We start from the raw sequence: 23136 nt of genomic DNA on the forward strand, positions 1-23136 counted from the left end.
CAAGGACACCCAGGTCACGTTGCACCTCCCCTTTACCTAATCTGACACCATTGAGATAATAATCTGCCTCCTTGTTGTTGCCGCCAACATGTGCAGATAATATTTGATCAACATGTGTGGATAAATCTGTTCTACATGCTGACAACAACAACAATTTGCATTTCATTAACATTTTAATGTGGCAAATTGGCCCCAAGCTGCATTAACAGAGAAACATCTTGACACTGAGCCACAATTTCATTGTCTGTATGCAAATGTATTATTTTAAGGCCATCAAGGAATGAGTGTTTCTTTTTTGAAGTTGGGCTTGTTAATCTTGGAAAGATTCAGCATTAGTTATAGATCAGCATAATATTCTACTGGCAATTAAAACAAACCCCATGATGTATTATACAAACATTGCTTTGTGGTAATTAAAGTAAGTTGGTTGCCTTGATCTTTAGTGGTTATAGTGATGTGACTGTTTTAGTAGAACGGGCAGTTTGTGAAATCTACATTATTGTTTGAAGATATTTGGCAAAAAGATTTCTCCAGTTGACCTATATTAATCCTTTCCCAAATTAAAATAATTAATTATGCTTTGCAAATGTAGGTATCTCATCAAATTCGTCACTTAGTTGTCAAATGTGAAGTTAGAAACATAGACAGAAAATAAGTGCAGGAATAGTTCGTTCGGCCTTTCAAGTCCGCACCGCCACTCACTATAATCATGGCTGATCATCCAAAATCAGAACCCCGTTCTGGCTTTATCCCCATATCCCTTGACTCCCTTAGGCCTAAGAACTAAATCTAACTCTCTCTCGAAAACATCCAGTGAATTGGCCTCCACTGCCTTCTGTGGCAGAGAATTCCACAGATTCACAGCTCACTGGGTGAATCTCGGTTATCTCCAAAAGCTATGAATCATCAAAAAGTACAGCAAGTTCCTTAGTTTAGTTTATTGTAATATTCACCATGGTGCAATACAACTTGTCATTCGCATGAAGCTCAGAGTAAACAATATACTGCAATGATAAAACAACAATAAATACAACAAATGTAGCAGAATGATGCAAATCTTGTGCAAAAAGCAATACTGAAATGGAATAATGGATAGCCAAATGAGGTAGAGTTAAGAGTAAGAGCATGTGGCAACACCTGGAAAGGGGTGTGGGAGTGGATATTGGTTCTGGAGCCTTCGAGTGGTTTCTGTGGAAAGGGATGAGGAGATGTCATTGCTGGTGGGATCAAGTTGAGGGTGGCGGAAATACCAGAGAATTATGCGTTTGATACGAAGGCATGGGATGAATGTTGAGGACCAGGAGAACTCTATTCTTGTTCCATCTTGGAGGAGGGGGAGTGAGAACCAAACTGCAGTACATAAAGAAATCTTCTCAGTCACCTAAGAAAGTAAACATGCTAATAAGCTTTCTTGCTGACTGTATCAGGATGAAGGGCTCGGGTAAAATTGCTGGTAATTATGGATGAAAGGAAAATGATGCTGTCGACCATCTTTACAGTAGGTCCGTTGATGAGGACAGGGTTGCGTTCACCAGCTGACCTCCGTAGGTCAACAACAAACTCTTTCGTCTTGCTGATGTTAAGGACTAGGTTGTTCTGACACCATAACACATGGTTGGAATTATAGTCGTATGGCACGGAAACTAGCTGTTTGGCTCAACTTGCCCATGCTGACCAAAATGTTCATCTCTGCTAGTCCCACAAGCCCCCAAACCTCTCTGATCCATGTACCTGTCCAAATGTTTTTGAAATGTTGTCATAGTTCCTGTCTCAACTACCGCCTCCAGCAGCTCTTTCAATATATCCACCTCCCTCTGTATGAAATAGTTGCCCATTGGGGTCCTATTAAATCTTTCCCCACTCACCCCATACCTATGTCCTATAGTTCTTGGTTATCATTACTCTGGGTAAAAGCTCTATGTTCTCACCCTATCTATTCCCCTCATGATTTTATGCGGCTCTAAGATCACCGCTCAGCCTCCTGCACTACAAATAATAAAATGCTAGCCTACCCAACCCTCTCCTGAAAGCTCAGGGCTTCAAGTCCTGGCACCATCCTCGTAAATCTACGCTGTACTGTTTCCAGCTTAACGGCATCCTTCCTACAGCAGAGTGACCAAAACTGAAAGTAATACTCCAAATGCGGTCTCACCAACATCATGCATAACTGTAACCTAACACCCCAACTTCTATATTCAATACCCTGACTGATGTAGGTCAATGTACCAAAAGCCTTCTTGACTAACCCATCAACCCATGATGACACTTTCAGGGAACTATGTACCTGCAGTCCTGGATCTCTCCGTTCTACTAGACTCCCGAGAGCCCTGTCATTTACTATGTAGAGTCCTGGTGTGCTTTGGCTTCCCAAAATGCAACACTTCACACTTCTCTGTATTAAACTCCATTGACCATTCCTCAGACCAATTGCTCAACTGATTAAGATTATGCCGTAATTTTAGATACCTATCTTTGTTATGTTCTATACCATCCACTCATCCTTTGTTCTATACCATTCACTCTATCTTGTTGATTCAGCCAACAACAGTGGAATCATCCATGAAAGTAAGGATCTAGTTGGTGTTGTACGTGTCGACATAGTCATGTGGCTTCAGGGAAGAAAGCAAGGGACTGAGCATGCAACCCTGAGGAGCACCAGTGTTGATGGTTAGGGTGAAGAAAATGTTATGACCAATTCTAACTGATGGAGGTCTGTTAGTCAGTAAGTCCAGAAGCCAGTTGCAGATGGATGCTTTGAGTCCAAGGTCCAGAGGTTTAGAGATTAATTTATTTAATATTATGGTGTTGAAGGTTGAGCTGTTGTCAATGAAGAGCAACCTGACATTAATGTTCTTATTGTCACAGTGATACAGAGCTGAATGTTGTGCAATGAGATGGCGTGCTCCATCGACTTATTTTTCTTATACCACAAATGGTAAATGGTCTAGATTAACCAGGGGTTTAGCACAGATGTGGGCCTTAACAAGTTTTCAAAGCACTTCATTGTGGTCAATGTTAGAGTTACTGGGTGGTAGTCATTCAGACAGGTCTTATTATGTTTATTGGGGACTGGAATTATGGAGATTTCCTTGAGTTGGTGAGATAGAATATTGTTTAAGTGAGCTGAAGATGTCTGCAAAGACTGTGGCCATTTGATTGGTGTACAATTTTGGAAACCCATCCAGGGACTCCATCCAGGCTAGCTGCTTCCAAATATTTTAGAGTGTAAAGTGAAAGCAGTTGGGACTTCTGCCACCATGTTATATGAGATGGTGCCAATGGCGGGTGAGACGACATGTCTTGATGGAGCTTTGTTTGCCTGTTCAAAATGGCACAAAAAGGCATTGAGCTCATCCAGTGGAAATGTATCAATGCTAGAGATTGCCCCTAATTTCAATTTCTAGCCCATAATGCTATTCAGGCTCTGCTGCAGTCATCTGGCATCTGCATGATTTAATTGATCCTCTACCTTGTTTTGGAATTCTCTCTTGGCATCCCTGATAACCTTGTGAACATCATACTTGGCTAGATTGTAGGATGGGGTCATCCTTTTTGAAAGCTTGAGACACTGGACCTTAACTGAGAGTGAATTTCTTTGTCCATGAAAGGCTTTTGGTTAGCCCCTAATTGTTGTAATTGGGTCAAAATTTTAGATTTTTAAATTCATTCTTGGGATATGCATGTCAATGGCAAGACTGCCCACTTTGGAAAGATAACAGTTGAGGAGACACCTTAATATGTTGCATTAGGAGGAAGTTCCAGGATTAATGATGAAACTGCTACGTATCCACTTGTTATTCTGCTACTTGCATTATTAAAATTGTACTCTTTCTTTGTGAAGGATACTGGATATTCGATAAAGATTCACCATTTGGAGTATATGGATGGAGGGATACTAGATCCAGATGATGTACTGATAGATGTTGTGGAAGACAAAGATAAGGTAAGGTTTAATTTCAGTTCTCATTGACCCACATGACAAAATGTAAATCTTTTTTGACCGAAGAAAGTATTGCATTTGAACTATTCACCTCAGAACTGAAGAAAGGGTCTTCTAGTTGGGACGAGATACTAAGAATAAAAAAAATCAATTTCACGTGTTTAGCCACACAGCATAAACCAAACAATTGAGGGAAAATGAAAGAATTATAAAAATGTTAGGGATAGAAAATAAGTTTAGAGAAACCAAAACATGAAAAATCATTAAGGACTACTGCCATCCAAAGTTGGTGATCCTTCTCAAGTAACATTGGCTGTAATAGTGTACAGGGTAAGGAAAGCAATGGAATCGTGATGCCCTCCGTGTTTTACACTTGTTCAAAAGTTTGTGTTCAAAATTTGCTATATAATAAAGGCAAATAATGGATATAGAGGCAAAAAAAAAAAGTCTATCAGTTGGCTTAATTAGAACAAGAGTGTTCATGAACCAAGTAAAACAAAGTAAGCAAACTGGTACAATTTTATTTTATGCATGGCATTGAATTTATCACATGCTATGCCCAACCAAGTAATGTGAGTAGTTGCTTCACTTGTATATCTGAAAATATTCTCTCCGGGCAATAAATTAAATCTGATTACCTGTGACACAATTCCCTTTGGCAGTTGGACCGTGAGCATTTCAGAACAAGGAACTTTCTATTTTGGTGAAGTTGTATCATTTTGTTGAAAGCAACAGAATCTGGCAGAACAGCACCAACCCAAATCTAAAAGTAGCTCCAGTTTCCTTTGCACAAATGGAGAATATTTGAAAGGGTTCTGATCAAAGTGAGAACCCATGGATTACCAGTGAGGACACTGTTTTCATTCTTGATGATTACACAGATTGAAAAATTATCTTGAACAGTCAGGATGTACCAAGAAGCTACTAATGAATAATGGGATAATATAAAATGAGCCATTTAGATATCTCCATTTGGATTTACTAACTAAACTAATTATTTTTGTTTACAAATTAAGTACTGTGTATCTTTCACATTGAAGTCTGGCTCAGCCAGTGGCACCTAGGAATAGACTGGGTGACAACCAAGAATAGTTTGGTGACCACTGGAGAGACAGTTGATGGCACGGAAAGATGGCACCTGGGACAGGATGGGTTGGCACCCCAGTCTGTGTCTTTCGTGAGAAAGAAGCCCAAGAAGCTACGGAAAGGTTTTATGCCATCAGGCAAGAATGAAATGCTCGGAGAAGGAGAACGAGGTGCAGCGCACAGGCCTTGAACCTGGTGAGACGCAGGAGGAGCCCGGCCAGGACTCACCCCACAGAGCCCAGTCCCTCTACGCACCAGAGTTTCCCAACCCCTGCAGAGTAGTTATTAAGAGGGCTGATCCGTGGGCAGTTGCTGCTGGGATGCAAGTCGGGGCCTGAACAACCCCGGCTGGGTCACCTGGGCGAGGGTGTCTGATGTTGTGAGACCCGAAACACCCCAGGACCCCAGGTCACATCACTGAGGATGCGTCACAGCGCATCCAGAAGATGCATCTTTCACATTGAAAGAACCTGCAGTTAGTTTAGAAGCATAGAAAATAGGTGCAGGAGGATGCCATTCGGCCCTTTGAGCCATCACCGCCATTCATTGTGATCATGGCTGATCGTCCTCAATCAATAACCCGTGCCTGCCTTCTACCCATATCCCTTGATTCCACTAGCCTCTAGAACTCTATCTAACTCTCTCTTAAATCCATCCAGTGATTTGGCTTCCACTGCCCTCTGTGGCAGAGAATTCCACAAATTCACAACTCTGGGTGAAAAAGTTTTTTCTCACTTCAGTTTTAAATGGCCTCCCCTTTATTCTAAGACTGTGGCCCCTGGTTCTGGACTCGCCCAACACTGGGAAAATTTTTAGTGCATCTAGCTTGTCCAGTCCTTTTATAATTTTATATGTTTCTATAAGATTCCCTCTCATCCTTCTAAACTCCAGTGTTTACAAGCCTAGTCTTTTCAATCTTTCCTCATATAACAGTCCCGCCATCCCAGGGATCAATCTCATGAACCTACGCTGCACTGCTTCAATTACAAGGATGTCCTTCCTCAAATTAGGAGACCAATACTCCAGATGTGGTCTTACCAGGGCCCTATACAACTGCAGTTTTAAGGAACTAACCTCTTTACCTATTTTAATTTCCATTAGACTGAAAGATATTTAACTTGCACTTTTTTGTTAAGGTCCCTAGGGTATGCCTAACACAGTCTAGCCAAAGGTGGCTTCCTTGAACTGAACTGTCCCAGTGCCATTTCTCTTCCATGACACATATCAACATTCTCACTACCAAGCATTAAGATTATTGGTTTATGCTCCAGAACTTTTAGTCCACAGTCAAGGCTCATAATTTAGTTCATTGATGACGCAGTGTTGCAGTGACAGAGCTGTCAAATGAAGCATTGAACTGGAGCCCTTTTTGTCCCCAAACAGTATTTAAGTATGTCCATGTTGGATGAGAAGTTGAATTTTCGTGGTGCCTTGGCCAGATAATGATGCAGCATCCAACATGAGTGCAAATACTAATGACAATTATCTTGTTGTTTGAGGGGGATTTTGTTGCCTCTAAATTGTCTAGTTGCATTACAACAATATTGATGATACCAAAATTAGAAATATAGGGATGATTTACCTGATTAGCTGCAGAAAAGAAAACACGGCAGAGAGGCTATGATTCAAAGATTTGATCAAATGCAATTGTTCTGAGTAACGAAAAGGTAAAGAGCCAGTGTGCACAGAATTAAGGTGATTAGCAGAAGAACTAAAACTGAAATGAACGAAAGTTTTTTTTATACAGTGTGTGGTTTATATTAAACATGGTGGAAGCAGATTAATTTACACTGTTCAAAGAGGAGCTATTCAAAAAATATCTGAAAAATAAGTTTCTAAACTGTAGGGAGACATTGTGGCCATGATTTTTGTGAGATGGAGAACAAACAATCTGCTGCAGGAACTCAGCAGGTCAAAATTCAAGCATTTGCTGCCTTGTGCCTCCATGTTCTTAGATGGTGTGTTCTGGATTTGACAGTCCAAATGTACTCCCTATACACTAAATATTCTGTGAGTGGCTGCCTCTTGAAAATATATAATTGTCTATACAGTGCTTTATTGTGTTTCAAGGATAACAAAGGTGTTATATAAATCTACTTCTTTTCTTCTGTTTTTTTAATGTTAAGTGCTTGGGACTCAGAATGAGCTTGTCACAATTGCTGTGTCTGCTTTGGAATGCAAGAGCCAGGATAACAGAATTATAAATGGATTGGTTTATATTGCAATTTATTAAGACTTTATTACATTCGCAAAGCCATTGTTCAGTAAGATTGCTGATGGATTATTGGATATATTTTTGAGACTTTAGACTAAAGAGTTGTACATCATAAAATATTGTTTCCCAAAATTGGAAATGGATGCCAAAGCATATTCCGCTTAAACATGCTTGGACTTCAATTGTGTAGTCAATGCTCCTGGATCTGTTTAACATAGTTTCAACTTTTTTTATTCATACCATTGATTTTTCTCTTTCTCTCTTTTTTTGTAATGCTGGCTCCCTTCATTAAGCTCGTATCTTGTCATCTGCCCAATTGTAGGTCAATTAAAAATAAAAGAGGGGTATGTACTATATCCAACAGAGAAATTAATTGATGATGAAGTTACCCATGGAGCTCATTCAGAACTGTGATTGAAATTGGTGTGGCCTTTAAATAAAAAAAGTGGGAATTGTTGAACGGCAATTAAATGACTAATTTCCAGTGATGATGCAACACTGATGAAATTAATGTTGAATGGATAGCAATAGAACAAATTGTTGCATTTTCGGAATACTAAGCAAGGCTGAGAACCAGTGTAGTTCAGAGGAATCTGTTATTTTAATTGCATGATAAACAGGTGTATTTTAATGATGGGGATTGTAAGCCTGAATGTTAGCAGTGAAATGGGACCTCATTTAGGAGCTGTGTGTTACACTTGTCTCCTGACTGTACCCTGGCTTATTCAAAATACAGTGTTGGAGGAGCTCAGCAGGCAAGACTGGATCTGTGGAGGGAAATCGACATACAGTATCTTAGACTGAAGAAGGGTCTCGACCCGAAACGTCACCCATTCCTTCTCTCCCGAGATGCTGCCTGACCTGCTGAGTTACTGCAGCATTTTGTGAATAAATCGATTTGTACCAGCATCTGCAGTTATTTTCTTATACTACAGTATTTTAGATTTGGACTGTTCTTCAGAATGATCAGTTGGCCTTCTGAGCTTTCTTCCAGCACTGATTTTTGCTCAAGATTTCAACATCTGTAGTCTCTTGCGCCCCTGCCTTCACTCAAGTTAAATGTTTATTCGTAGAAAGTGCAAGGACTCTGAATAAGGGTCTCGATCCAAATCGTTGCTGATCCATTCTCTCCAGAGATGCTGCATGAGTTAACCCAACTCATTGTGTTTTGCTCAAGATTCCACCATCTGCAATTTCTTGTGACTCCAAGATTAACCTTAAATTGTATTGTCCCTTGTATTCTGTCACTACTTCCATCATTAACCCTGCATATTACTATCACTATTTAACTACAAAGATGCGAGTTCGGTATTCTGACTGAGCATGCGCAGGTCATAGGTCATCGGCAGCTCATCTGTTCCATGTAAACAAACCTTAATTTCATCCGTTTTTTCCAGTTTTTCTCCATATCGGTAAGAAAATACTGTTTTCAAAACAGTTAATTTGGTGTATATATGATTAATTAGTAAAAACTATGATGATTTTGTAGGTTTTTTTGCTTTATGCGGCGAGTTCCCCTCAACTCTCCCCGAATCTTTAACTTGTCCTGGAGCCGTGGAACCGTTGCGGTGGCGGGGACTGGAGGCAGAAGCTGCCGGCGAAGGCTCACTGGAGAGCGGATCGCCACTGACCCAGAGCCGGGACAAGGCGAGAGATCACAGCGCCCCCTCGCAAACAACAAACCCAAGGAAACTTCCCTCCTCGCCTCCGCCGCCGCTCACCCCGGGGATGCGGGGCTTCTAGACAATAGACAATAGACAATAGGTGCAGGAGTAGGCCATTCAGCAACTACAACACTTGAGAGTCAGAGAGAGAGAGAGAGAGAGACAGAGACTGTCAGAGAAAGAGAGACTGTCTTCACCGGACCCTCTGACACCCTCCCTGTGCTCCCGCTCTCTACCTCTCCCTACCTCTCTCTACACCTCTCTCTCTCTACCTCTCTCTACCTCTCTCTCTACCTCTCTCTCTACCTCTCTCTCTACCTCTCTCTCTACCTCTCTCTCTACCTCTCTCTCTACCTCTCTCTCTACCTCTCTCTCTACCTCTCTCTCTACCTCTCCCTCTCTCTCTCTCTCTCTCTACCTCTCTCTACCTCTCTCTCTCTCTACCTCTCTCTCTACCTCTCTCTACCTCTCTACCTCTCTCTCTCTCTACCTCTCTCTCTCTCTACCTCTCTCTCTCTCTTTCTCTCTCTCTTTCTCTCTCTCTTCTAAAATTCAGGGTGGAAAGGATTTCCATGAAGTGTACAATTTTATTAAGTACCCTCAATGATATTTATGATTTCAGTTTGCTTTTGCAAAGCTGAGGGAGTGTCGAAAATGGACCACTTTTGATGGAAATGTTTGTGAAGAGATTTATTTTGGCACCTCTGCCAAAAATAGCAAACTAAGGTTTGTTTTGTTTCATATCAATGCATTTACTCTCTTACTGAGGACACAATGATGCCATTATTTTCTGGAGGATAATTAAAGAGCAACAAATTTTGTCTGCCAATTCTTCTTGAGGAGCTATCTACCAGATGCCAACTTCTGGTTCAGTATCAGGAGTGCCGATTGGGAAGCATTTTCACCAACATGCTGTGATTGAATGCTGATTTTATCTGCGGTAGATTCATAACTACTAAAACCAATTGCATTTATGTAAAGCTTCTTGGCATTTAAAAAAAACCTCTCATGATGCTTCATTTTAATCTAATTTGATATTGAGGGACTTAGACCTACTAAAGGAGATGGGAAAAGCGTTGACCAGAGAGCAAGTTAAAGGAGCAAAGGTAAGAGGCAGTAGTTTGTGAAGGATATTCAGAACTAAAGTAGCTGGTTCCGTATCCCTCACTCCCGTCACTCAATAACATACCACCGAGTTGTTGAGTGAAGAGTGAAGAATGTAAGGAGAGAGAAGACAGTTAATGGCAAGACCCTTAATAGCATTGATGTGTCAAAGGATCTTGGAATCCAAGTTCAGAGCTCACTAAAGGTGGCAGCAAAGTTGATTAGGTAGTAAAGAAGGCATATGGTATGCTTGCCTTCAATGCTAGCATAAGAGTCAGGAAGTCATGATGCAGCTCTATTGGACTTTGGGTTTGGCTGCATTTGGATTATTGCATGCAGTTCCGCTTGCCCCATTACAGGAAAGATGTGGAAGCTTCGGAGAGGATGCAGAGGAGGCTTACCAGAATGCTGTCTGAACTTGAGGGTTTTGGCAACAGGAAGAGGTTGAATAAACTTGGATTGTTTTCTCAGGAACATCAGAGGTTGTGGGGAAACTTGATCAGTATTTAAAATCAAAGGCAGAGATAGGATAGACAGCCAGAACCCAGGAGTGGGGTGTGGGGGTGTGGAGGGAATGTCCAACACTGGAGGGCAGGTGGAAAGTTTAATGCATATGTGTGTGGGGCAAGTTTTTTTTTACACAGAGTGTGGTGGGAGCCTGCAACACATTGCCAGGGTGGTGGTGGGGGCAGATGCAATAGTGGTGTTTAAGAGGCTTTGAGATAGGCACATGGTAGTGCCAGGGGTTGTGGGGAGAAGGCAGGAGAATGGGGTTCGGAGGGAGAGATAGGTCAGCCATGATTGAATGGCGAAGTAGACTTGATGGGCCGAATGGCCTAATTCTGCTCCTATCACTTAGGATCTTATGATCTTATTATATGGATCATGAACAGGCAGATGAGAACAGTTTAACTTGGCATCTTGTTTGGCACCAACATTGTGTGTGGGCCGAAAGACCTCTTCCTGTGCTGTACTGTTCTGTTTTATATTTCAATGGCAAAATGAATAATGAAGGGCACAGCAATGATTCATTGTATTAAGTCCTTTTTTTAAATTAAAAAAAAAATGTTCGAAACACTCGGCAGATTAGGAAAAGTGAAACTGGTTGAACGTTTCAGGTTGGTGACCCATTGTCAGAACAGAATTTTTAGCGATTTCCAACATTGCAAATTTTGGTTTTCATTTACTTTTTTTGGATGGATTTACAATCATTATCATGAAGAGGACACCATGTTTAAGAATAGTATAAGAAAATAACTGCAGATGCTGGTACAAATCGATTTATTCACAAAATGCTGGAGTAACTCAGCAGGTCAGGCAGCATCTCGGGAGAGAAGGAATGGGTGACGTTTCGGGTCGAGACCCTTCTTCAATAGATTGGGTATGAGATGTCCCTTCACTCTTTGCAATGCATGTTCATCGGAAAGAATTTCAGAGCTACATTGGTGCAAGATTTTTTTATCTCTTGCCACTTATCATTTGTAACTTTTCTTAACACAACTGCCTATTGATCCTGACTTACGAGTAATTTTGTGCTGCAGACTCGGACAGACTGCTAATCATGCAATTAACGTTGAACACTGACCAGATTCATTTAATGTAGGAATTTTTCAGATGTTGGGAAATAGTGTATGAAAGCTTTTGTATAGGCATAATAGTTTGTACTAAATTACCAGTCCTCAAAACACTAGATTCTTTCCATGTTCAGGACTTTGGAGAAATCCCAAGGTGCTTTGTATCAGAGCACAAATCTACCCAGGATCAGGAGAAACAGAACAAATGAATGAACGGCTAGGATGGAACTGCAGATGCTGGTTTACGGAAAATAAACACAAAAAGCTAGAGTAACTCAGCGGGAGAGGCAGCATCTCTGGAGTAAAGGACGTTTCGGGTTAAGACCCTTCTTCAGACAATGAGCAATTGTGTTGGAGGGAGAATGATGAAAGCAGGGGTCACAAGAAGGGGCAACTAATTATACATTGGATATTTTATCAACAATATACTAGATAATGTCAAAGGAGCAGCATTGCTAAGGAAGACAATAGCATGGATCAATGGGTAGCATTGTGCAAGGCAATGGGTAGTATTGGCATTTGTGTTAAGTTCATAGCTCAATTTTAACTGGAGAATCTGACAAAAGATCAAGGCATAGAGTCTGGGATGCAATTGCACTCTGTGTGAAGTTAATCTGGCAATTCTTTGTGACTGTAAAATGAATAACGGCTTAGTCGACTTGTTTTATTGTTTAGATTCGTGAATTTGCAGTACTCCAACAAAGTTTTAGAAAGTGTAGGAATAAACGGGTCCTTTTCAGAATGACTGGCAGTGGCAAGTGGAGTGCCGCAAGGCTCGGTGCTGGGGCCGCAACTATTTACAATATATAATGATTTGAGTGATGGAATTAGAAGTAACACGAGCAAGCTTGCAGATGACACAAAGCTGGGTGGGAGTGTGAACTTCGAAGAGGATGTTAGGAGGTTGCAGGGTGACTGGACAGGTTGAGTGAGTGGGCAGATGCATGGCAGATGCAGTATAATGTAGATAAATGTGAGGTTGTCCACTTTGGCAGCAAGAACAAGGAGGCAGATTATTATCTCAATGGTGTCAATTTAGGTAAAGGGGAAGTGCAGCGAGACCTGGGTGTCCTTGCACACCAGTCACAGAAAGTAAGCGTGCAGGTACAGCAGGCAGTGAAGAAAGCTAATGGCATGTTGGCCTTCATAACGAGAGGATTTAAGTACAGGAGTAAAGAGATCCTTCTGCAGTTGTATAGGCCCCTGCTGAGACCACATCTGGAGTATTGTGTGCAGTTTTTGTCTCCTAATTTGAGGAAGGACATTCTTGCTATTGAGGTAGTGCAGCATAGGTTCATGAGGCTAATCCCCGCGATGGCGGGACTGTCATATGAGGAAAGATTGGAAAGACTGGGCTTATATTCACTGGAGTTTAGAAGGATGAGAGGGGATCTTATAGAAATGTATAAAATTATAAAAGAACTAGAAAAGCAGGAAAAATGTTCCCAACGTTGGGGGAGTCCAGAACCATGGGCCACAGTCTAAGAATAAAGGGGAGGCCATTTAAAACTGAGGTGAGAAGAAACTTTTTCACCCAGAGAGTTGTGAATTTGTGGAATTCTATGCCACAGAAGGCAGTGGAGGCCAATTCACTGGATGAATTTAAAAGAGAGTTAGAGCTGTAGGGGCTAGTGGAATTAAGGGATATGGGTAAAAGGCAGGCACAGGTTACTGATGGTGGATGATCAGCCATGATCACAATGAATGGCCCGAGGGGCCAAATGGCCTCCTCCTGCACCTATTTTCTGTTTCTATGCACAGGGCATAAAAATATATGGGGCAATCCGGTTTTTCAAAAGGCTATAAACTTTTCTCTTTGAAAGGGAAATCCAATTAGTTCCACACTTGTAATCTTTTGTTAAAGCTCTGCAAATGTTTCCTTTTCTTCCAGGTTATTTCAAAATGCATTTTGTTCTTAAATCGGCTTTGACTAAAATTTGGGCATGCATTCCAGATTGTAATAATTTGCTGTATAAAAGTAAAGTTTCTCATCTCCCTTGGCATTTTTGCCAATTACCTTGATTGCCGAGTTACCGATCCTACTGCCATTGGAAACATCCTTTCACTAATCAAAACTACAGACAATTTTATTTCAGTGAGAAATATTACAGTCCTCTGCTTCTTCTGTAGATTTTATTATCAGCTATGGACAGAGTATAGGAAATTATTCATAATGGAACAGTGGTTGTCTAAATATATTGCCATCTGTTTTCCATGTTATCTCTAACATTGTAAAACATCACACAGCACTTCCCGAGGGAAAATGGATGCTAGACATTAATAACGAGGAAGAATGTAAGAAAGCATTTTTGTCAGGTTTTGAAAGGCGGGACCGGCTGCCAGGCAAAGGGGTAATAGATGGCGTTGCCAAGAAAATAAGACTGCAACAACTGACAGTTAATGTGAAAGAAAGCCAGGGTGTCGCAAGAGCTGGAACTACAAGCATTGAACGGGGTACAATCACTGGAAATTAAGTTGGAGAATCACAAACTCGGAATGCTACCAATTTGCTTTAGCAATAACCATATATTTTAATGTAAAAACAGACAATGCTCTCAGTATTCACAGGTTAGCCAAGGTCTGTGAGGGCAGAAACTGTTGACCAGTCAGGTCACTAGATGGTGGGTTAAATCAGGTGTTTTGAAGTGTGATTACTTTTAATGGGAAGTGCAAACAGCAATGTGAAAGTTTTAACCTATTTTATTGCTGAAAGGTGCAGAATTTCCTTTATCTATCATATCATAAATGATAGATTGGTCTTCAATATTGCTGGCTGGCCTTCCTCGTTAATTTCATACAATGTCAGCCTGGAGTTTGTACTCAAATTTCCAGAATGGAAGGTGCCGTCAACCGCAGAGGTGTTCTTTTAGTTTCAGCGTATTTGTCGTCATTAACTTGCAGGTGAGAGAACTTTTATGTTTAAAAATAATAGTGGAACTTACTTTTTTTCCAATCATGTGTTGAATACTCTGTTGTTCAGCTTGAAATTCTCAGCAGGATTGCCGTGCAAACCTGGTACACTCTGCTGCCCTCCATAGGCTTCTCCAGGTATCATGATCATATCCAACAGCAATAAATGATGCCTGCTATGGTAATAAAATTAAAGTGTTTACTTCCTTTTCTACATATGTATGGCTAATGGATTTGTTTACAGCCAATCTAAATGAGCACAATACTTTATGGGGAAGTCTGTTCAGCACTTTTTTTTCCTCTTGCCTATTGCTCATTGCAAGAGATTTGGCATGTCATCAAATACTCTAAAAACTAAATTTTCAACAGATGTAGAGTAGAAAGCATCATGGTTGCACCATGGCCTTGTATGGCAATTCCATTGCATAGGAAAGCAAGAGGCTGCAGAGACTCGACCCAGTTCATCATGGGCACAGTCCACCCCTCCATCAGAAGCATCTACATGAGGCACAGCCTCAAGAAGACTGCATCGATTATCAAGAATCCTTACCATCCCGCCAAGCTTTTTCCCACCACTACCATCGGATACGAGGTTTAGAAGCCTAAAGTCACACACAATCAGCTTCAGAAACAGCTACTTTCATACAACCATCAGGTTCTTGAACCAGCTCATGCAAAATTTAGGCAAGTGGCAGTTCAAAGTTTATCGTACAACCTATGATTTCCTCCTCGGCTGTGCTGCTCCTTCATTAGCTTCATAGGAAGACATTGGTATCTGCATTGCCATTTGAATTCATTTGAGCTACGCAGTTGCTGCATTTACTTCTGTCTTTTTTTACTTTAAAAATAACTTTCTAACTCCGAAAGCACTCGAATCAAAATATTATCATCTGGCTCCAGGATGCACTCTTTCCCCCAGCAGTGTCAACTGGTCCGAGCAGGTCTCCAGCAAACAAGTCCTGCTCCCTTGTTTTGGGACACCCTGGTCATGAATGTAACCTTTGCAGAGAGGTAGACAATCTGCTTGGATGGATCTCTTGAAGATCCATGCAATGAGCCACTGAATGCACATCTTAACTTGGCCCAGGAACTGTCTAGTGAGTATTGAGAAATGTTTGTGAAAAGTATTTCCTTTTTCTCATCCTGTCTTCCTCCCTCTCTCCTCCATGACCCCACCCTCAATTTCACATTCGGCTAATCTGAAAGTTTTAGGCCATTTGAAGTTGTTTGTCTTCTTCAATTACATATCGGATGTCTGTTTTCCATATATATATATATATAAAATATAATTTGGAGGTTATCAGCTTGCAACTTTAAAAACTTGTTGCACATGAAAATTAAGTAATTTGACTTGCCTTACAAAGGGCATTAAAGAATATGTCTCAACAATTAGTGCCTTAATAAATTGTCAGTCTTAACAATTGTAACAGTTAGAAATGGAAAATTATTGATTTTTTGAGTTAAGCATGATATCTTGACTCAATCCTGTATTTTAATTTAAACAATCCAGTCTCAGTCAAACTCTACTGCATCTGCCAACTTTTTTATTTCCTTTTAACCAGTCTTCAAAGTTGCCCACCTGCACTTTTGTTCTGGGAACACCTAGCTTAAGCAATGATCACAATTCATTTATTTTTAACATCAATTTTTTTAAAGTAAGAACTGATAATGAACCAAAGCAAAAATGACACTTTGGAGTAGCTTAAACAAGCACTCCCATGCGTGCTGAAAGCTTCTGTGAGATAGCAGCTGGATGTCAGGAGGTTTAACGTGTGATATTCTGCAATGTGTGCAAGTTGGCAGGTGCTATCTTATTAACCCTGTCTGCCATGGTTCGTTGCAGTCATAGCCAATTTTTCTTGGGAAAAAATATTCTATCTTTTTATTCTTTGGGCTTAAAATTATTTTCGGAACTGTTCGGTTAACTTGCTTTTTATTAATTTGTTATTTTTCTTATTTTGTTCAAATGAAAACATTCTACTTTTCCTTATTTTTGAGCTCCATTATGCCATGTAGTTCTCTGATACCAACTAGCCACTGGACAGATAACCTGCATGTCAGTCCATGCCAGTGTGATTCTAAGTAAAACCAGAGTTCCTCAGAAATTGCATCACATTTTCCCTTTCTCTCCTCCCTTTCACTCCCCAGTAGGAAATGCTTTGATCTCTATTTGTCACATCCGATTGACTATCTTAAACTTGGCGTGTGGTAGACTGACATATGGGAGCCTGCACTTGCATCCATTCAGTACATTCTTCAATTCTATCCATTTTCATGGCCTTGCAGGACAACACAAATAGTTACTGGTTCAATAGTCTTTCTCCTATTTGTTGAATATTTTATATTTTTCCAAGTTGGTCATGACCAAAAACATTTTTTTGAAGCAAGAGAAGCAGAGATTGTGCTGTGTGCATCAGAAATTACCAGTTAAACTTATTTTCAATCAAGCTCTACAATTAGTTGCAAGATTTACATATTGACATTGAACCAACCTGATTTAATAGATCCACAGAATTATATAGTGCAGTAAAAGGCCCATTGACCCAAATCATTCCAAAACATTCAAGCTGCCCAACTGTACTTGTCCCATTTGGCCCATATTCCCTCTGAATCTCTGCCCCTGCATCTGTCAAAACATCTTTTAAATGTTGTAATTGTACACACCCCCTACCACTTCTTCTGACAATTTATTCCATATCCCCAGGACCTTTTGTATGTAAAAACCTGCCCCTCAGGTTCCGATTTAAATAATCCCCTCACCTCAAATCTATGTCCTCTAATGCCTTACCCAAGAAAAAAGATTCAGCTTAATGATATCCTTCCTACAGCTGGGCAACTAGATCTGCACACAATACAATTTGACAGCTCTTTCAAAGATTTGGAAAGTCGGCTGAGGAATGGCAGATGGAATTGATCTCAGACAGTGGTAAGGGTTGTATTTAGCGAAGTTAAACCAGGACAAGACTAGCAGAGTGAATGGCAAGGCCTTGGAGAGTGTTGCAGGATGGAGAGAAAGAGGGATACAAGTACAAAGTTCCCTGAAATTGGTAATTCGTAGGCTGATGATAGCCACAATTGCTAAACGTCCCTGTTAATAGTCTGACACGGTGTATAACATGGGAAACCAGGTCTTGCTTTTTGATTAATCTCATTGATTAACTTATTTCTGCCTTCAGTTCTGCTTTGTTCGCGGTGTCATAGAGTTTTCATGGATGTGTGAAGTGCACAACAAGATGGACGTTAAGTGATTTCCTGATACCCTGTGGCCAGGTTCCCAACACAGCTATGGTTATGGAAGAAAACAGCTGGGAATACAATAACTAACCCGACCTCGAATAATATCCGTATCCACACACTTATTTTTCTCTGGCAGACACCCTCCTCTCTCTGTCTTTCAACCCAGCCCCACCATTCCTCCCCTGCCTGTTCCTCTGGTGGCTGTGCCATTCCTGCCATGACCATGCACATCGCTCTTCCTCCCATACCTCCTGCACTCCACACCGTAAGGTTCATCCCCACAAATTTATTTTCCACATTTCTATAAATTGCTAAATTTCTTGAATGATTAAACAATGTAGTTAACAGAATTCAAGCATGATAAACTCACGATTGAAAGAATGTAATCATTAGTATTCTGTAAACTGTGTATTATGGGCTGGTTTGCTGAACTCTCTGACCACATTTAACCCAAGGCGTATCTGGAGAATGCTTCACCTTAGTGAGATGTTATGTTTATTCATGACTGACTTTGACACTTTTCTTTCTTGTATCCTGTAACTGCCAAATTGTCATAAATTGAGTCATAAATCTTTTGCAACATTATTTGCCCTATGGGTATTATTTTTTGTTAACACGCAATTGTTTTAATTTTTAAATGGTGTCCAGTTGGGTGAGGTGAAGGGAACAAAAACATAATAGCTTAAATATAATTTGGTGATGAATAATTATATACTTTATTTATAATTCTTCCTATTATAATTCTTCCTATGATGACAGGGAAGTTGGGGAGAATTTGTTTGGCTGGACCTGCTATACTTGGATTGAGTTCGAATTGGCATGAAATAAAACATGCCTGTTAGCTTCACAAAAGAGCAATGCTGCTATTTTGGCAGTAGGGATCATTTTCACTGATCTCCCTGCCCCTCCTCTGTCTGCTGAATAAAATGCATTCCTTAGTCATTTAAAAGCTGCTAATTTGTGTGATGATACTTGGTATTGTTTGTGTACAATGTGGCAGAAGTTCCTCATGATGCACGACTTGATCCATATCCTGTAGAGTGAGTTACCTGAATTATGGTCTCCTGGTCTGCCTGAGATCTTACAGCCCTTTTGTTGAACATTAGCCAATTATGTGAAATGGATCTGTTTCAAAATACTCTCTAAATTTATAGCAGGCTTGTTGAAGGTGGTCTTTGAAGGTAACCAGCAGTTCCTGTTGTATCATGTCAGAAGAATGGTTCTCTCATAGTCAGTGACACCGCTCAACACTAATTGTTGCATTTATTTCAGTAACTTTTAATTTAACACGATCGTTCCCCACAATTTGTGATGTTTAGGGCAGAACATGTGTTGCTTAAGTTACTGAATGAATAAGCCAGAGAGAGGCCTGGGCTAATAATTCAAACATACAATTTCAAATCCCGTCATGGCAGATGTGGAATTTAAATTCAGATTAATTACTGAGAATTATAAAGAAATTGGGCTAGTCTTGGTAATGCTGACCATAAAATTACCCGAATGTTGTAAAAATCCATCTAATCACTAGGGGAAGAAGGTTTGCCAGTATTATCCAGTTTAGCTTTCATGTCAATATCATCCTTGGTGGCCAAGCAGGCCATCAGTTCAAGGGTGCTGAGGGGTAGGGATTATGTGCTGCAGGACTTTCCAATGATGCTCGCATACTGAGCAATGAATAAATGAAGAAATAATTAAAATTGTATGTTGACAGATATTTCCATTCATAGGTGGGACCAAAGTTGAGGCAGGTATTTAATATAATCGCACATTTTTAATTTTGCAAAAAATTGGGGTGAGCAACATGTGTCATTTAATTGAGTTTCAGAAGTCTCATATGCAGAATAAGTGGAAGTAGTTTACTGATGTAGATTTGATAATCATTTTTAACCAAATTTTACATAAACTTTGATCGTTTAGAGGGATATGGGCGAAATGCGGGTAAATGGGACAAGCTTAGATGGGGCATGTTGGTCCACAGGGACAAGTTGGACCAAAGGGCCTGTTTCCTTGTATGACTCCAGTTAGCTTGGGTACTTCTAACATATCAATTTATTTTCGTCCATCTTCCACATTTTCATCGCTCACTAGGGCCATCCTGTAAGGTTGCTTTTCTTTTAATTTTCCTGCGTTTCTGCTCTTATGCTCCTTTGCGAAACGTCAGCTATTGTTTCTGTGTGGCCTGGAATTCATTAGAGTGCACAGCCTGAAGTCCAGGCACATTGGAGTGGACCAAGGGCACAATTTGGATGTTGTGTACATTGCTACATAAACTTGGTTAGGTTCTATGCATACTGATTTCAGGTCACAGCCTGATCAAGAAGACAACAGGAGTAGAAAATCAATCTGTAAAGGTCAGGAGAGGATTAGGAATACAGATGCAAAAAAATAGTGTATTTTAGTTATTGTGGTGCTACTTGCATTCGTGATGTGAAGCAAGTATAAACCACAGAAGGTGACGAATGCTGTCTGGGCATTGTAAGACCCCCAATTCAGTTGACAGAATTAGTGTGCTGCTTGCATGCAGATATTTTATTATTCAAATCATTCATCTTATCTGAGTGGGCAAAAAAAGTCTTATTTACTTACACTCCTTTTTTTCGCTTCCACAGAACTCTGCCAGATTTTCGAGTATATCTAATTTCCTTCAGTAAGATAGTTCTAAATCTCCTTCCACTGCTCTTTTAGAGAGTCTATTCCAAATCGCAGCCTGGAAATAAAAAATGTGTATCATTTTTCTTTTTGTGACAATTGTCTTAAATACTACTCAACAGTCAGAAAAAATTGCTTTCTGCATCTACCTTAGAAAAATAATTTATAGTTATTGTAAATAGAAAAATGAAGGATGTAAACAAAGAAGAAAGAAACAGGAAATTTGTGAGTAATGTTTGAGGATGAGGCTGACTATTGTGAACAAACTGAGCAAGATGTAAAATGAATCCACATTAGAGAGTTTAATTGAAAAAAGACACAAAGTGCTGGTGTAAGTCATCGGGCCAGGCAGTATCTCTGGAGAACATGGATAGATGACCCAGAAGCTGGGTTGGGACCATTTTTCAGATTGATTCTAGTTGGGGATAGAAAGCTGGAAGAGAGGTAGGGGTGAGACAAATCCTGGCAACTGATAGGTGGATATTGATGAGGGGGTTATTGATTGGCAGATGGTTGGATAAGGGGCAAAGAGGAAAAGACAACGTGTGAGATAAGGATAGAGGAGACATGAAATGTGAAGCCAGAGGAAGGAATATAGGTGGAAGAGAATGGATGGGAAGGGAGAAATGGGTGTGCAACCAGGTAGACCACAGGAAAGAGAGGAAATAAAGGAGACAGGGGATCGTACTGGCAGGTTAGTTACCCAAAATTAAAGAATTCATTGTTCATACTTAGGTTGTAAGCCACACAAGTGGAATACAAAGTGCTGTTCCTCCAGTTTGCATGTGACCTCACTCTGGCAATGGAGGAGGCCCAGGACAGGATGGTCAGTATGGAAGCGGAGTTAAAATAGTTAGTCTACGTTCAGTCGCGTTGATGTAAGGGACACTACATTAGGAATACAGAATGCAATAAATTAGGTTGGAGGAGGTGTACGTGAACCTCTATCTCACCTGGAATGATGATGGGGTCCCTGGATGGATGAAAGGGAGGAGAGATTGGGACATCTAGATATGTTACATCTTCAGCAGCTGCAGGAGAAAGTACCTAGGGAGGGGATAGTTTGGGTGGGAAGAGATGAATGAACCAAGGAGTTGCAAAGGAGGTGGTCTCTGTGAAAAATGGAAAGTGGCGGAGATGGGATGATGTGACTGTTGGTGGGATCATGTTGAAGGTGGCAGAAATGTTGATGAATGATGTATTAGATGTGGAGGCTGGTGGCGTTAATGGCAAGGACCAGGGAAACTTTATTTGCCTGGGAGAGTGAGAACTGAACGACAGATCCCAAGGAAATGTGGGTGAGGGATCCATCAACAACAGCAGGGGTGGGGGGCATTGGGGGGAAATAACATTTAATAAAGAAAGTGGATATCTCTAATGTCCTGGAATGGAATGCCTCTTCTAGGGAGCTGATGCCGTGGAGATGGAGGAATTGGGAGTTGGGGATAGCACGAGGCTGGGTGGATGGAGGTGTTGTCCAGATAACTTTGGGAGTTGGTGGGTTGGTAGCAGAGGTTAGTAAATAGTGCTGTGATGGAAACAGAGAGATGAAGAAAGATGAGAGAAGTGTCTGAGATAATCCAAGTGAATTGCTAGCAACGCTTGCATTTATTTCAAGAGGACTAGAATACAAAAACAGGGATCTAATGCTGTGGCTCTAAAAGGCACTGGTCAGGCTGCATTTGGATATAGTGAACAATTTTGGGCCCCATATCTGAAGAAGGATGTGCTGGCTCTGGAGACGTTCCAGAGGAAGTTTACGAGAATGATCCCAGGAATGAGTGGATGAGTGTTTGATGGTTCTGGGCCTGTACTCGCTGGAGTTTAGAATGAAGAGGGGGAACCTCATTGAAACTTATCGAATAGTGAAAGGCTTAGATAGAGTGGATGTGAAGAGGATATAGGAGAGTCTAGGACTAGAGGTTATGGCCACAGAATTAATAGACGTTCCTTTAGGAAGGAGATGAGGAGGAAATTCTTTAGTCAGAGGATGGTATCTGTGGAATTCTTTGTGGAGGCAAAGTCAATGGATATTTTTAAGGCTAGGTAGATAGATTATTGATTAGTAGGGGAATCGGGTCATGAGGAGAAGGCAGGATAATAGGGTTAGGGGGGAGAGATAGGTCAGCCATGATTGAATGGCGGAGTAGACTTGATGGGCCAAATGGCCTAATTCTGCTCCTATCACTTATGACCGTATGAATTTGAGGTCAGGGTGGAAGTTAGTGCTAGAGTTAACAAAATCAACAAGTTCTGCATGGGTGCAGCAGGCAGTCCTCTTGCGGTCATTGATGTAGTGAAGAATGAATTGGGATATGGTGCGTTTGGAACCAAAAAAAAGAGTCATAACTGGGGCCCACGTGAGAGCCTATGGCCATACCTTTAACTTGAAGAAAGTGAGAGGAGTCAAAAGAGAAGTTGTTAAGGGTGAGGACAAGTTCCACCAGGTGGAGGAGAGTGTCAGCAGAGGGAAACTCATTGAGTAGGAAGAAGCTGCAGATGCTGGTGTAAACTGAAGATAGACACAAAAAGCTTGAGTAACTCAATTGTTCAGACAGCATCTCTGGAGAAAAGGAATAGGTGACGTTTCAGGTCGAGACCCTTATTGAGTCTCTGTTCAGTGAAGAACCAGAGGGACCCAAGAAGTTCCTGGTGAGGAATGGAGGTGTAAAGGGACTAGACAGATGTACAGATGGTACAGATGAGGCAATGGAGATCTAGGAATTGAAAGTTGTGGTTGAAGAGCATGTGAGGTGC

At 40.8% G+C, this 23136-nt stretch overlaps 1 protein-coding gene across 2 annotated transcripts in view; it reads left to right on the plus strand.

Annotated features, from left to right (window-relative positions):
• The window catches only part of LOC144595861 (partitioning defective 3 homolog B-like), a 916989-nt gene that overhangs the window by 67767 nt on the left and 826086 nt on the right, over nt 1-23136 (plus strand). Inside the window, exon 2 of one of the 2 annotated variants that reach the window (XM_078403665.1) lies at nt 3842-3943. In XM_078403665.1, coding sequence (XP_078259791.1) covers nt 3842-3943 — 102 coding nt within the window. Of the gene's footprint in view, nt 1-3841; nt 3944-15499; nt 15591-23136 lie in introns of those variants that run through there. The other variant, XM_078403667.1, reaches the window with a different exon arrangement.

Source organism: Rhinoraja longicauda, chromosome 8 (genome assembly GCF_053455715.1).
Source record: "Rhinoraja longicauda isolate Sanriku21f chromosome 8, sRhiLon1.1, whole genome shotgun sequence".
Classification (NCBI taxonomy): Eukaryota; Metazoa; Chordata; class Chondrichthyes; order Rajiformes; family Arhynchobatidae; genus Rhinoraja; species Rhinoraja longicauda.